Source organism: Pristis pectinata, chromosome 40, assembly GCF_009764475.1.
Source record: "Pristis pectinata isolate sPriPec2 chromosome 40, sPriPec2.1.pri, whole genome shotgun sequence".
NCBI lineage: Eukaryota > Metazoa > Chordata > Chondrichthyes > Rhinopristiformes > Pristidae > Pristis > Pristis pectinata.
The window spans coordinates 7,567,937-7,584,179 of NC_067443.1; the positions used below are offsets into that span (position 1 = coordinate 7,567,937).

The 16,243-nt window shown below is 48.5% G+C and overlaps 1 protein-coding gene across 2 annotated transcripts in view; it reads left to right on the forward strand.

The window, feature by feature from the left end:
* Positions 1-16,243, forward strand: part of LOC127587489 (ubiquitin-conjugating enzyme E2 Q1) — a 47,298-nt gene that overhangs the window by 21,362 nt on the left and 9,693 nt on the right. For both annotated transcript variants that reach the window (XM_052045846.1, XM_052045845.1), the window contains exons 3-8: positions 1,513-1,617; positions 2,311-2,361; positions 4,771-4,911; positions 8,659-8,743; positions 9,776-9,836; positions 15,977-16,067. In XM_052045846.1, coding sequence (XP_051901806.1) covers positions 1,513-1,617; positions 2,311-2,361; positions 4,771-4,911; positions 8,659-8,743; positions 9,776-9,836; positions 15,977-16,067 — 534 coding nt within the window. The remainder of the gene's footprint in view (positions 1-1,512; positions 1,618-2,310; positions 2,362-4,770; positions 4,912-8,658; positions 8,744-9,775; positions 9,837-15,976; positions 16,068-16,243) is intronic.

The following is a 16,243-nucleotide window of genomic DNA, read 5'->3' on the forward strand; positions in this document are numbered from 1 at the left end:
AAGAGGTTCATCAGGATGCCACCTGGATTAGAGGGCATGAGCTATAAGGAGAGGTCGGACAAACTTGGACTGTTTTCTCTGGAGTGTCAGAGGCTGAGGGGAGACCTGATAGAGGTTTATAAAATATGAGTGGCACAGATAGAGTAGACAGTCAGTCTTTTTTCCCAGGGTAGAAATGTCAAATACTAGAAGGCATGGCTTTAAGGTGAGAGGGGGAACTTTAAAGGAGATGTGTGGGGTAATTTTTTTTTTAGAGTGGTGGGTGCCTGGAACGGGCTGCCAGGGGTGGTGGTGGAAGCTGATATGATAGTGGTGTTTAAGAGGCATCTGGACAAGCACATGAACATGCAGGAAGTGGAGGAATATGGATCATGTGCAGGCATATAGGCTTTGTTTAACTTGGCATCATGGTCAGCACTGACACCGTAGTCTGAAGGGCCTGTTCCTGTGCACCAGTCCTACGCTGACCCCATTTCATTCTGCCCATATTCCCATCAACTCATCTCAGATTCTACCACTCACTACAAGTTGGGAGGGATCTACAGTGGCCAATTAATTATCTTTGGAACGTAAGGGGAGGAGGGAACCAGAGGAATAGAGTGGACTGACCCACAGAGGCAGCAGCCAAGGTCAGGGTGGGACCTGGGTCACCGGAGCTGTGAGGCAGCAGCTCCACCAGCTGTGCCACACTGAGAAGGGTGCTTGAGATCTGATTTGTATTGTCTTTGCCCTCGTCTTTCACTCAAGTCAGAGTAGTACAGCACGGAAACAGGCCCTTCGGCCCAACTCGTCCATGCCGACCAAGATGTCCATCTAAGTTAGTCCCATTTGCTCGGATTTGGCCCATATCCCTCTAAGCCTTTCCTATCCATGTACCTGTCCAAGTGTCTTTTAAATGTTGTTATTGTACCTGCCTCACCCACTTCGTCTGGCAGCTCGTTCCATGTACGGACCACCATCTGTAAAGAAGTTGCCCCTTGGGTCTCCTTTAAATCTTTTCCCTCTCACCTTAAACCTATGGCCTCCTAGTTGTTGATTCCCTTTCTGTGGGGGGGGGGGGGGGGGGGTGGAAGATGCATTCACCCTATCTATGCCCCTTATGATATATAAACCTGCAAGGTCACTCCTCAGTCTCCTACACTGCATGGAATGAAGTTCTAGTCTACCCAGCCGCTCCTTATAACTCAGGACCTCCCTAGCAACATTCGTATACACCTTCTCTGCCCTCGTTCCAGCTTAACGATGACTGCCCTATAAACAGGATGACCAAAACCATACACAACACTCCAAATGCAGTCTTGCCAATGTCTTGTACATAAGGCTAAGGGTAAGTTAAGTCCAGACGATAAACAAAAAATTCTGCATGCCTTTAACCATTTGCCAAAGTAGGAGGACATATGGACCATCTGAGATTTGGGAATATTCTTAAAATCTATCTGGCACAGCTATGATGGGCTGAATGGCCCCTGGCACTATCATTGAGCAGTGATTCCCTCCCTTTCTCTCTGGCAGCTCCTTCAACACTTAAAGCGAATAATATCCGACCTGTGCAAACTTTACAACCTCCCGCAGCACCCGGACGTGGAGATGTTGGATCAGCCACTGCCAACGGAACAGGTAGTTGGAAGGTGGTAGAGTTCGATTGCTGCTGGTGGGGAGAGGGGTCGAGTGGCCTGCAGAAGACGGGCAGGTTGGTGCTCCGGGACTTGACCTTCTTTGAGCCGAGATGTTGTCGTGATGGGTCGAGTCCCGCACCACACAGCGAGGTTGCTGAAAGGCGGCGATGTGATGGTGACCAGCTGGTGGACAGATGTTGACCAAGGCACTGGGGAGAGCGCCCTGCTCCTCCTGACAGGTGGATGGGTGTGGAGTTTAACATCCCCAACAGGTGGGGCAGGTTCCCAGAGTGTGCAGCCTGGGATGATAAGGAGCGATGGCTCGCTCTCACCGTGTTCTCGTCCTATCCTGCCCACCCGCTGGCACCAGTGACCTGGTTGTGTGACAGAATTGCTTCAGGCAGACGGCAGCAGCAAGAAGCTCAAGCGTATGTGCCCGTGGGAAGCAGACGGTGAAGGACTGAAGAGGGGGGAGAAATTCCTCCTCTTGCTACCATACTTTATTCCCTTAAAACTCGTGTCCTGTTGTGCCCCTGACGGACAGGAGGAGATTGGGGTGGCTGACGTCTGGCGTTCCTGACTTGTACCGGCACAGGTTAAGGTGGGGGTGAAGATGGACATTTGCCCATTATAGACAGGGGTGGCGTGCGTGTCTGACTGCGGAGCTAGCTGAGGTTCTCCCTCTCTCTTGCAGAGCACACGGGATGACGTGACATCTGAGGAGGAGGACGAGGAGATGGCAGAGGTGAGGTCGCTGACTGCCCGTCCTTATTCCCATGGTGGGGGGGTGGGCAGGAGAGGGAGATGGTTCAGAGGTGCCTTGATTGACCCCTCCCATCGCCACCTTGACCCCCAAGTGGATTGGTCTGTGAAGCTGTGGTGTAGAAATATAGAACAGTACAGTGCAGGAACAGGCCCTTCCACTGAGTTTTGCCAAACTAAGTAAACTAGGAATTAAATGCCTAACTAATTCCTTCTGCCTACACAATGTCCATCTCCCTCCATTCTCTGTACATTCATGTGCCTATCTAAGAGCCTCTTAAATGCCTTTATCATATCTACCTCCACCACCACCACCCCTGGCAGCACATTCCAGGCACCCACTGCTCTCTTGTGTAAAAGGAAAAAAAATTGCCCCACACATCTCCTTTTAAACATTTCCACCCCCACCTTAAATGCATGCCCTCTAGTAGTAGACATTTTGACACTTGGGGAAAATAGTACCAGCTGTCTACTCTATCCATGCCTCTCATAATCTTATAAACTTCTATCAGGTCTCCCCTCAACCTCTGCTGCTCGAGAGAAAACAACCCAAATTTGTTCAACCTCTCCTTTAGCACCTGCCCTCTAATCCGAGCAGCATCCTGGTGAACCTCTTCTGCACCTTCTGGGAAGGAGAGTTTAAAAGGGGTTGAATCGCTGTCGATGGTTGTTGTTGAAGTGAACCCGAAGAAAGCTGTGTGATTTGTACCCCACCCATCACCCTAACCGTTCAGTCCCCCCACCACAGTGGCTTCGGTGTGTACCATCAAGAAAATACACTGGTTACTTCCCCAGGCTATTCCTACAGCAAGTACCAAGCTCACGACCTCTACCACCGATGGCTAAGGCAGCAGAGGCATGGAACACCAGAGGCAGGTTCCCCTCCAAGTTGTGCACCATCCTCATTTGTTGGGTCTAAAACATCCCCAACAGCACCTTCACCAGAAGGACTGCAGCAGTTCAAGACGGCAGCTCAAGCCCTGCACCTTCCCCAGGGCATTTAGGAAACGGGCAATAAATGCTGGCCTTGCCCATGATGTGCAGATCCCAGAATTTAATCTTGGCTGAAAGCTACAGAAAATCGCTCTATCACGTGGGGTGGAAGTTGTACTGTTGTAAAGCTAGGGGCTGTCGGTACAAGACTGTCCCTGATCGATCCAATCAAAAATTCCCAGGTTTCTTGGAGAATGGGAATGTGGAATGGTTGCGGAGAAAAGGATTTAAAGGGGAGCTGGATAAACGTGATATAGCTGTAGAAAGATGAGGCAGAGGAGAGGGGAACGGAGGCTAGTGTGGGTCTGGCAGAACGTTGCTGGTCAAATGGCTGGTCTTGCATAGGACATGGAACAGCATAGGACAGGCCCTTCGGCCCACAATGTCTGTGAGGGGCATAGATAGGGTGAATGCACGCAGTCTTTTTCCCAGGGTTGGGGAATCAAGAACTAGAGGGCATAGGTTTAAGGTAAGAGATTTAATAGGAACCTGAGGGGCAACATCTTTTACTCAGAGTGGTCAATATATGGAATGAGCTGCCAGAAGAAGTGGTTGAGGCAGGAACATTGACAACATTGATAAAAGACACTTGGACACATCCATGGATAGGAAAGGTTTAGAGGGATGTGGGCCAAATACAGGCAAATGTTAAGATGGGAATCTTGGTTGGCATGGACGGGTTTACCTGTTTCCGTGCTGTATGATGCTATGACCATGATGCCAAATTAAACTAAACCTCTTGCCTAACCGTGGAGACAGAGGGGAGACCTGATGGAAGTTTATAAAATTATGAAGGCATAGATAGGGTAGACAGCCACTCTTTCTCTGGGGGTCGAAATGTCCAATACTAGAGGGCTTGCATTTAAGGTGAGGAGGGGAGAGTTCAAAGGAGATGTGCAGAGCAAGTTTTTCTTTACACAGTGGTGGGTGCCTGGAATGTGCTGGCAGGGGTGGTGGAGGCAGATACGATGGAGGGGTTCAAGAGGCTCTTGGATAGGCGCGTGGATATGCAGGGAATGGAGGGATGTGGACCATGTGCAGGCAAAAGGGGTTATTAGCTCAACCAGTTTGGCACAATATCGTGGGCCGAAGGGCCTGTTCCTGTGCTGTACTGTTCTGTTCTATCTGCCTGCACTTGATCCCTACATTCCCTGTCTGTTCATCTTCCTGTCTAAATGTCTCAAACGCCACTATCGAATCTGCTTCCACCTGGTAGCCTGTTCCAGGCTCGTGTGTATAAATAAACAACTAAAGTAAAAAACCTTACCCCGCACATCTCCTTTAAACTTTCCCCCCTGTCACTTAAAGCCATGTCCTGTAGTCTTGCTGCTGCCTGCTGGGAGTAATGCTGCTCTGTACTGTCACAACCCTAGTTCAGTCTCTTTGTGTGCCCCTTCAGGACAACGAGGACCTGGACCATTATGAAATGAAGGAGGAAGAGCCGGCAGAGGGCAAGAAATCAGAGGACGAGGGGATCGGAAAGGAAAACCTGGCTATATTGGAGAAAATCAAAAAGAACCAGAGGCAAGATTACCTAAATGTACGTGTCTGTAGGGGACGCTAATTGTCCGAGTTACCGTGTACCACCCGCTCGGTTTGTTTGTGATATGCAAGAAGTGTTTAAACCCACATAGTACTCTGTCCTGTGGCACAGCAAGATCCCAGGGCCCATCTCCAGCTGAGTTGGGAGGTCTTGGGATTTGGTGCGTGGTTTCCAGGTCCCTGAGCTTGGGATTGAGGTGGGGAGATAACTGTTCCTCTGACTCTAGTGGCTGTTTCTCCTGTGCAAGCATCCTTGTGGTGGGTGAGGGGTGGTCCACTTACTTGGTGCCCTGAATCCAGCGAGACCCTGGGGGCTGGGCAGGCAGAAGCCAATTTCCGAGGTACCCAGTGCTGTTCTAAAAGTGGGGCAGACAGTGGATCAGCAGGTAGTGCTGCTGCTTCACAGCTCCTGGGATCCAGGTTCAATCCTGACCTCCAGTGTTGTCTGTGTGGTGTTTGCACATTCTCCATGTTTCCCACACCACCTCCAACCGGATCCCACGCCTCAAACTTCCTGGTTAATTGGTTACTGTAGATTACCCCTAGTGTAGGTGGGTACCAGGAGAATCGGGATGGAGCTGATGAATGTGTGAGAGAGAATTGGCTACAGCACAACGTGGAGGAATGAACATACAACGGTACAACACAGGAACAGGTCCTTCAGCCCATCATGTTGGGCCAGACTAATTAAACTAATAATTAAATACCTAACTAAATGAATCCCTTCTGCCTACACAATGTCCACGTCCCTCCATTCTCTGCACATCTGCATGCCTATTTAAGAGCCTCTTAAACACCTCTATTGTGTTTGCCTCCAAGACCATCCCTGGCAGTGCATTCCAGGCACCTACCACTGTTTTTTCTTTCAAAAAAAAACTTGCCCCGTACATCTCCTTTGAATTTATCCACTCTCGCCTGCTTTCTAGTATTAGATATTTCGACCCTAGGGGGCAAAGATATTGGCTGTCTACTCTATCTATGCCTCTCATAATTTTATAAACTCCTATCGGGTCTTCCCTCAGCCTCCGCTGCTCCAGAGAAGAAAACCCAAGTTTGTCCAACCTCTCCTTACAGCACATGCCCTCTAATCCAGGCAGGAATTAATGTGAGAGCCAGCAAGGACTCGATGGGCCAAATGGCCTTCTATGCCATGATTAAATACAAGAGCAGCACGGATGCACCGGACTGATTACTGGGTTGAGGCAGACTGTCTGAGAGTCACAGGAGTTTTGAAGGACGAGAGGGTAGCAGACAATGCCAGAGGCTGCTTATTCCAGCTGGAGAATCTTGGGGGGTGAGAGGGGGGGAAGAAAAGCTCTCCACCCTATGCAGCCCAATCAGCACAGACCCTAGGCTGAGTGACAAGGGCTGCAGAACACTAATTCGATCCATGGAATGTTAAGATGCAGGTTATAAAACACAACACTGGCTTGGCCACAGTTGTCATAGATTCATAGACGTATGACTTGGCAATAAATCCTTCAGCCCGCTGGCCGTAAAGCATTCATTTACACTGGCCCCATTTTGTTCTCCCCACATTCCCGTCAACTTCCCCCAGATCCTCCCACTACCCACCTACGTTAGTGGCAATTCCAGTGGCCAATTAACCCACCGACCCACACGTCTTTGGGATGTGGGTGGAAACTGGAGCACCCAGGGGAAACCCACGTGGTTACGGGGAGAACATGCAGACTCCACACAGGCAGCACCTGAGGTCGGGATCGAACCGGGGTCACTGGAGCTGTGAGGTAGCAGCTCCATGAGCTGCACCACTGTGCTGTCCAATTGTGTTCTGCAGGATTGGACATCGTGCAAACATTTATAAGGATGTATTCTGGGTTGGTCTTTGCTCGTCTAGATGCTTCTTAAACACATGGTGGAGGACCTGCCTCCACCATGTCCTCGGGCAGTGCGTTCCAGATTCCAACCATTCTCTGACCAAACTCCTCCTCTGATTTCCTTCTAAACCTATCTCTCACCTCACGCCTATGCCCTCTTGTTTTAGACACCCCCATCACAAGGAGAAAGATTCTTGCTACCTGCCCATCTATCGCCCCTGATAATCTTGTCTAGCTTTGTCAGGTCACCCCTCAGTCTCCTCCACGAGGGGAAACAAGCCCAGCCCGTCCAATCTCTCCTTGTAAGTGCTCCAATCCAGGCGGCATCCTCTGGAGCCTCTCCAGTGCAATCAAAGCTTTCCTATGGTGCGGCAAGCAGAGCTCAGTTGTGTGTATGTAAGGTTGGGATCAATGGGTTATTGGATCATGTGGATCTGCGGACCAGGATCTTGAAATGCAAAGCAGGCTTGAGCGACCTGGTCCTACTAACGCTCTCCCTATGCTCCAGTTGCCTGGGTTCTACACCTGGGATCCTTCCCCGAGTGTGGAACCCTTCTGCCTCTCTCTTGAGCACAATTTACGATCTTCCTTTTCAAATGATCATCCCACAATTTCTTGTGTGGCTGAGTGTCAAATACTCGTCTGAATTATGCTCCAATGTGATATGTTTCAACACTTTAAAGCAAAGCATAGATGGATGTCAGGAGTGTGAGGGAATACTGTCTGCTTGCCTGGATGAGTGCAGTGCCAGGAATTTTCAATGAGCTCAACACAACCCAGGACAAAGCAGCTTGCTCAGTACCCCCATCAACCAGCCTAAACTACTGACAGCAGTATGAATCGCCCTCAAGATGCACTGCAGTTACTCACCTGTGCTGTTCTGACAGCACCTCTCCCACCAGGTGCACGTGAACACCACTACCTGCAGCTTCCCCTCCCAACCTGACTTGGAAATATATCACCTGTCCTTCACAGTCACTGGGTCTAAATCCCGCAATTCCCTCCTCAACACCACTGTGGGGGCACCTTCAGAAGCGCTGCAAGAGGGTGGCTCATTGTCACCTTCTCAAGGGCAATTGAAAATGGGCAACATGTCACACAGCTTGGAAACAGGCCCTTCGGCCCAACTGGTCCATGCTGACCATGATGCCCATCCAAGCTGGTCCCATTTGTCTGCATTCGGCCCATATCCCTCTGAACATTTTCTATGCGTGTACCTGTCCGAGTGCCTTTTAGATGTTAATGTACCTGCCTCAACCACTTCCTCTGGCAGCTTGTTCCACAGATGGACCGCCCTCTGGGTGGAAAAAGTTGCCCCTCGGGTTCCTATTAAATCTCTCCCCTCTCACCTTAAACCTTTACCCTCCAGTTCTTGATTCCCCAACCCTGGGGGAAAAGACTGCACATTCACTCTATCTATGCCTCCCTGATTTTTGTACTCTCACCCCTCAGTCTCCTGCGCACCAAGGAATAAACTCCTAGCCTGCTCAGCCTCTCTCCACAACTCAGTCCCTCGAGTCCTGGCAACATCCTCAAATCTTTTCTGTACTCTTTCCAGCTTAATGGTATCTCTCCTAAAGCAGGGTGACCAAAACTGAACACAAGGTGTTGACCTTTCTTGCCAGGTCCCAAAAAGTAAATAACAAGACTTTATCGGTCATTGCTACCCCCTTGTGCTCTTATTCTACCCCAGAGGTTTGTGAAGGCTGCGTCATTAGAAGTATTTAAGGTGGAGGTATTTGAGGTATCAGGGAATTGACGGTTTTGGGGAACTGGCACAGAAGGGGAGTTGAGGCCAGCCATGATCATATTGAATGGCAGGGCAGGCTTGAGGGGCCGAGTGGCCTACTCCTGCTATTTTCTTGTGTTCTACTGCTGCAGCTGATGGTCTGCTCGTTGTTTTGCAGGGGGCAGTGTCAGGGTCTGTTCAGGCCACCGACCGGCTTATGAAAGAGCTCAGGGATATTTACCGATCAGAGAGTTTTAAAGCAGGTAAGATGAATAGTGTGTTATTTGAGTGATTTAGAACTTGGGTATCATCTGTATCTTATGGTGCTATCGGTATGGTTTAGGGGCAAAGTGGTTAAGTCATAGTATCCAGAATACCAGGCCATTCATCGGATGTGTGTTAAAATCATGGGGCATTTACACATTAATGAAATAAATCTAAATCATGAAGCTACCTGATTGTCAAAGAAACCCTCTGGTTTGCTGATGCCTCTGCAGAAGGAACTCTGCCATCCTTGGGGGGGATCTCAGCGGGTCAGGGAGCATCTGTGGAGGGAAATGGACAGTCGACATTTTGAGTCGAGACCCTTCATCTGGACTCCAGGTTCAGATGATCCAATCCAGATGAAGGGTCTCAACCCGAAACATTGACTGTCCATTTCCCTCCACAGATGCTGCCCAACCCGCTGAGTTCCTCCCGCAGTTTCTGTTGCTCCAGATTCCAGCATATGCAGTCTCTTGTGTCTCTGGTCTAGCCTATAAGTGACTCCACACCCACCACTGCAGTTGGCTCTTGGCTTCTCAAAAATCAGGGATGTACGTAAAATTCTGCCTCCATCAACCACTCTGTTCCTGCAAGACAGCAGTACTTGCTGGGGTTCACAGTCTCCCATTCTGGATGACAGGTGATGTAACCAGGAGGTGCTGTGCCAAATCTGATCTCCATTTCATCCAGTCACAGAATCAAGGCAGGAGGAGGCCATTTGGTTCATTGTGCTGGTGCTGGCTCATTGGAAATGCCCTCAATTGATTCCCATGCCCCTCCCCCACCCAGCACTCTTTCCCCACCACTTGTCTGCCCTTTGTTCCGTTATCTTTTCAGGCACGGCGCTCTGGATCACAGTAAATTATTCGTTGAAAGCCTTCTCGCTCTTCCCACGCGGATACCAGTGGAGCCTGCCCTCCACAGGAGGGCTGACGATGCAGGGAGTGGTGTAACTTGCTGGTGAAAGCCAGTGTTGAGTTTGGACAACTTTTGGTGCAGAGTGATGATTTGGTTATCCTTTTCCCCATTAGGAAACTATGCAGTTGAACTTGTCAACGACAGCTTATACGACTGGAACGTAAAAATCCTCAAGTAAGTAACTCTACCTGACCTGAATTTGCTTTTATATCTAAGAAAATTCCACCTGCACAGTTTAAATAGTCCCTTCCCTGTTTTCCAAATGCTGTCTTGAGTCAAGAGTCCATTTTGCCGTACTAGGGGACCATTCATTAGTCTTATCACAGCGAGATAGAAGTTGTCCATGAGCCTGGTGTATGTGCTTGCAGGCTTTTGTATTGTTCTACCCCCACCACCCCCCAAAAGCACATACCACCAGGCTCAAGGACAGCTTCTATCCCACTGTTATAAGACTATTGAACAGTCCCCTAGTACGATGAGATGGACTCTTGACCTCACAATCTACCTCGTTGTGGCCCTTGCACATTATTGTCTGCCTGCACTGCACTTTCTCTGTAACTGTAACACTTTATTCTGCATTCTGCTATTGTTTTCCCTTGTACTACCTCATGCATTGTTGTAATGAAATGATTTGTATGGATGGCAAGTAAAAAGTTTTTCATTGTACCTCTGTACATGTGACGATAACAAACCAATTTACCAATTAGGTACCACCCCATTGCTCCTTTCCTCCTGTGGCTGTCTCCTTGGCCTGTGGGGTGAATGGATTTTTGGAGTCTCAAAGGGAGAGTGGGGTTGAAGTAAAAAGGTTTAGCCAAGAACTGGAGCAAAAATAGGCCACCAGCCCCCCCTCAAACCTGCCCCTCCAACAATACATTCACGGCTGGTCTACGCTGGCCTCAACTCTTCTTCTGCGCCAGTTCCCCATTACCCTCGATCTTTCAAATATTCATCTACCTCCACCTTAAATACTTCTAATCTGGCCTCTACCACCCTCTCTGGGGCAGAGACTTCAACCCAGGTCTCCTGTTCTGATTTCTTGCGTGCTTTACAATGGACTTCAGAGTAGATGACAAGGGAACATGGAAAGGGTCAGCTTGGGGCCTTGGTAATTCAGGGTTGGGGGCCAAGATTGCTGGAACAGAGCGGGGAACCCTCCCCAGCTGCATGGCTGAACCTTGATCTCTGGGGAAAATAAAATCCCATTCTCCAAGGAAACTTTTTCAGTGGGAATACCGAGTCATACATCACGGAAGCAGGCCCTTCAGTCCAACTCATCCCTGCTGACTGTGTTGCCCAGTGAGCTGTCCCATCTGCCTGCGTTTGGCCCAGAGCCCTCTAAACCTCTCCTATCCATGGACTTATCCAGATGGCTTTTAAACGTTGCTAATGTGCCCTCCTCAATCACTATTTCTGGCGGCTCATTCCAAATATGCACCACCCTTTGTGTGAAGAAACTGCCCCTGATGTCCCTTTTAAATCTCTTGCTTCTGATCTTAAACCTATGCCCTCTTGTTTTTAGCACCCCCTCCATGGGGGAAAAAGACTGCTTTCACCCTGTCTAATATACCTCTTATCAGGTCACCCCTCAATCCAGAGAATAAAGTCCTGGTCTATGCAACCTCTCCTTGTAACTCAGGTCACCCCTCAATCCAGAGAATAAAGTCCTGGTCTACGCAACCTCTCCCTGTAACTCAGGCCCCCAAGTCCAGGCAACATCCTGGTAAATCTTTTCTGCACTCTTTCTAGATTAGTAACATCTTTCCTCTAACAGGGTGACCAAAACCGCGCACAGTACTCCAAGTGTGGCCTTACCAATGTTTTGTAACTGCAATGCTTCCTATGTTACCAACTTCTGTACTCAGTGCCCTGACTGATGAAAGGCCAGAATGCCAAACACCTTCTTCACCCCCTGTCCACCTGTGACACCGCTTTCAGTGAACTAAATGTGTGCCCACTTACTGGGCAGTCGGAGAAGAGAATCTGCTGCTCCCGACTGAAACCTGGCTGACTGCAGAAGCAGACAAGCATGCAGTCACCAGGGTAACGTGAAAACAAATGTAAAAAGAGGCAACTGGGGGAGGGGTTGCGACCCTTAACCCTTTCTCGAGGGCTGTTCATTCATCCTTTGTGCATGAGCCTCGTGTCTGTGGGAGGTGCAGTGAACTGTGGTGTCTGCTCTGGCTGACTGGAGTTAAGTGCAGAGGTTGTGACCTCGCTGTGCACTTGACTGACTTCTGCTCAAAGGCAGGGCGCTGCCTTTGCCCCGTGCTGGCCGAGGCTTGGTGAGCAGCACTTGTAGCTCCCGAGGTTTTGGATTCAAGTCCTGCTCTGGAGATCGGAGCACAGGCCTGTGAACTTCCCGTCTGCCTTCTCAGTAAAATTTCCAACAAGACTATTTCAACATCACCCCAATCATTTCTATAATCTGACTGCTGCTGTAATGGTAACGAAGGGTGGAATTAAATCAGGGAAACATGTAAACAAGGTACCACTTATTAATGGGTAGCTTTAAACTACATGTGGACTGGCCAAAATAAATTGGCAGGAATACTGTGGAAGAAAAATTCCCGGAGTGTGAGGTTTTTTGACCAGTACATTGTGGAACCAGCTCTGGGATGGGCTATCACAGACCGGGTCCTGTGTAATAAGGAGTTAGTTGATAACCTTGTGTGGGGTGCCTCGGGGAAGAGTGTCGGTAACACGGTCCAATTCTTTCATCCGGGTTGGAAAGTGCTGCAACAATTTGAAATGGGGTCCTAGATTTTAACGAAGGAAAGCACAAATGTATGATTGTGAAAGATTGAAGGGCTTCATTGTAAGGCATGACAGTGGACAAGCAATGGTGTCACATAAGGAATGAATGTAGGAACAGCATGATCATTGAATTCTCCCACTAAGTAATCCTCCCTCCCTCCCTCCCTCCCTCCCCACACCCCCACCACCCCCACCATAATTCTTCCCATTCCCAGCCTATCTTTTTTCTATCTTTTTTCCTTCCCTCCTTTGACCCATCCTCTGGATCTGCTCTCCCCTCCTCCCCCACACCTGCCTATCACTATCTCTTACCTGCATCTACCTATCACCACCTTGTGCCTTCCCCTCTTTTGTCCACCTATCACTGCTCTGCTTTTCCCTCCTATATATCGGGCTTCCCCTTTTCCTATCTTCAGTCCTGAAGAAGGGCCCTGACCCGAAACATTGACCACCTGCTTTTCTCCATGGATGCTGCCTGGTCTGCTGACTTCCTCCAGCATCATCGTGTTTTTCTCCTTCAATGTAGGAACTATAATAGTTAAATTACTATCTGAAGCAAAAACATACAGGAAAAGTAACCCAACCATGGCTAACAAAAGGAGTTAAAGATAGTTTTAAAAAAAACAAATGCTGGGGGAACTCAGCAGGTCATTCTAGACTGATGAAGGGTCTCAACCCGACACGTCGACTGTCCATTTCCTTCCACAGATGCTGCCTGACCTGAGATCCCCCAGTATTTTGTTTTTTGCTCTGGATTCCAGCATCTGCAGTCTCTTGTGTTTCCAAGTTAAGGATAGTATTGGATCCAAAGAAGGAGGTGTATAAAGCTGCCAGAAAAGACTGAGCATTGATATCCCTGGCTGCTGTGGGAGGCAAGGGAAGAAATTGCTGGGGATTTAACTGAGATTATTAAATCCTTACTGACCACAAGTGTGGCTCCTGTTGACTGGAGGACATCAAAGGTCCCGCTTCTCAAGAAGGACAGCAGGGAAAAGCCAGTTAATTATAGACCTGTGAGTCTCACATCCGTAGTAAGGAAGTTATTGCAGAAAATTCTGAGGGACAAGATTAATGATCACCTGGAACAATAGGGTCTAATCCAAAATTGCTAACGTGGCTTTGTCAAGAGCAGATCCTGACTAACCAATCTGACTGAACCTTTCAAAGGGGTAACCAAGTGTAACAATGAGGGAGTGTAGGACATGCAGTTTCCAGGGACTTCAGTAGGACTTTTGCCGCAGTTCTATATGGGACACTGGTCCAAAAGATTGGTCCAGGGCAATTTGACAATAGGAGGCAGGGTGATAGTAGAGGGTTGTTTGAGTGATTTAGATGCATGCTACTCGTGATGTCCCTCGGGAATTGGTGCTGGGATGTGTGCTGTTTGTAATGTATGTGAATGATCCAGATGTGGATTTAGGAGATATGATCAGTAAGATTGCAGATGATGCACAAAGATTGGCAGAGTCCTGGATGGTGCGTAGGGTAGTCTTCGGCTCCAGGGTGATGTTGATGTGTTGGTGAAATGGACTGGGAAATGGCAGATGGAGTTTAATCCAGATATGTCATACATTTTGGGAGCACTAATGAGGCTAGGACATGAATAGTAAGGTCTTGGGGAGTATTGAGGAACAGAGGGACCCTGAAGCACAAGTCTGAGATCCTTGAAGGTGGCAGTGCAGGTAGATAATGTGGTTAGGAAGGTACATGGGATACAGGCCTTCATTATGGTGCATGGAATATAAAAGCAAGAAGGCTATGCTCCACTATACAAAACTTTTGTTAGGCTACAACTGGAGTACTGCATGCAGTTCTGGTCACCACATGATGGGAAGGAATTGATGGCACTAGAGAGGGTGCAGAGGAGATTCACCAGGATGTTGCGTGGGATGGAGTGCTTCCATTATGAGGAGAGGCTGGGTCTGTTCTCCCTGGAGTGGAGGAGGTTAAGAATAGATGTGATTGAGGGGTATCGGTAGGGTAGACTGCAGAAAACTTTCCCATATCAAATGTAGACAGAACAAGAGGACACAGATTTGGGATAAGGGAGAAAAGATTTGAGGGGGTGGGGTGGCCTTTTTCACCCAGAGAGTGGTGAGTGCCTGGAATACACTGCTGGAGAGAGTGGTTGAATCATTCAGTCATGGAAGGATGTGGGCCAAGTACTGGGAGAAAGTATCAGTGCAGTGTGTGCCCACTGGGCAGTGTGGATCTGGTGGACTGAATGGCCTGTTTCACTGCTGTACACCTCCATGGCTGTACTGAGAGCTGGTAGGTGTTCAGCAGGAAAGGTCCAAGACTTTGATTAAGAGCAAAAATACAGTATGAGAGGAACATAAAAGCTGACTGAAAGAATGTGGAAAGATTAGTGAAGATAAATGTAGGTCTCTCACAATCAAAACCAGGAAAATTTATAATGGGGAACAAATACATTGGGAAGTAATTAAGCAAATATTTTTGGTTCTGATTTCACAGAAGAGGATGCGAGTATCTTCCCAGAAGTGCGAGGGAACCATGACTCTAATGAAAAGGAGTGAAAGGAAATTTAAAACACAAATTTACTGCTGGTGAAATTAATAGCACTGAAAGCTGATAAATCCCTGGACCCTAATAACCTATATCCCAGAGCACCAAGAGGTAGCTGCGAGCAAGGTGGACTCAATGTACGTCATCTTCCTATGGATTATGGAACAGTTCCTGCAGAGTGCAGATTAGCAAATGTAACCCCTGCTATTCAAAACAAAAAATATACCCTTCATAACTCAGTCAGGCCCCCCCACAATATCCTTTGCTCCAAGGGAAACAAACCAGTCCGGTCTCTCTCTCTGCAACTGAAATGCTTCATCCCAGGCAATATCCTGGTGACTGTCCTCTGCATCCTCTCCAATGCAATCACATCCTTCCTATCGTGTGGCAGCCAAACTGCACAGAGTATTCCAGCTGCAAAAAAATAGCAGGAGTAGGCTAGCAGGCTTCTCAAACCAGTCCCGCCATTCAATATGATTATGGCTGATTTGTGCTGGTCTCAACTTGTCTTCTAATGTCAGTTATAAAGTTGCACCATAACTTCCCTGTTCTTGTATTCTGTGTCCCAGCTAATGAAGGCAAGAATTCCTTATGTGGTCTTCACCACTTTGTCTGCCTCTCCTGCCACTTCCAAGGATCCTTGTTCCTCAATACTCCTGAGGGCCCAGTCTCTCAATCTAGGGCACGTCATTTAGGATTGAGATGAGGACAAATTTCTTCATCCAGCGGGTGGTGAACCTGTGGAATTTTCTACCACAGAAGGCAGTGGGGGACGTGTCACCGAATAGCTTTAAGAATGAGAGAGATTTCTAGACGCACAAGGTTTCAAAAGGTATGGGGAGAGTGTGAGAAAGATAGCTTTGAGCCATGATGGTATTAGATCCTGAAGCAGGCTTGAAGGGCCAAATGGCCTGCTATTTTCCATGTTTCTGTGTTTGCCATGCCTTCCCATGTATTGCAGCATGCTTTGCTGTAAAGGGTGCTGTACAAATGCAGGTCTTGGTGACTGATTCTTGCTGTTTCACTTGCAGAGTCGATCAGGACAGTGCTTTGCATAACGACCTCCAAATCCTCAAAGAGAAAGAAGGCGTTGACTTTATTTTGTTAAATTTCTCTTTTAAAGTGAGTACTGTTGGGGGGGGGGGTTGGTGGTGCTGCCTTCCCAGGCTGCTGGCCAGCGGGATGTGTCACTTCTCACCGTTGCGTTGCTGGGTCAGGGTTGCTTTGCTGCATAGTAGTCCGAAAGTGGTTCCAATCCCATTCTGGCGGTTCGAGAACTTGAATTTGGTTGCACAAGG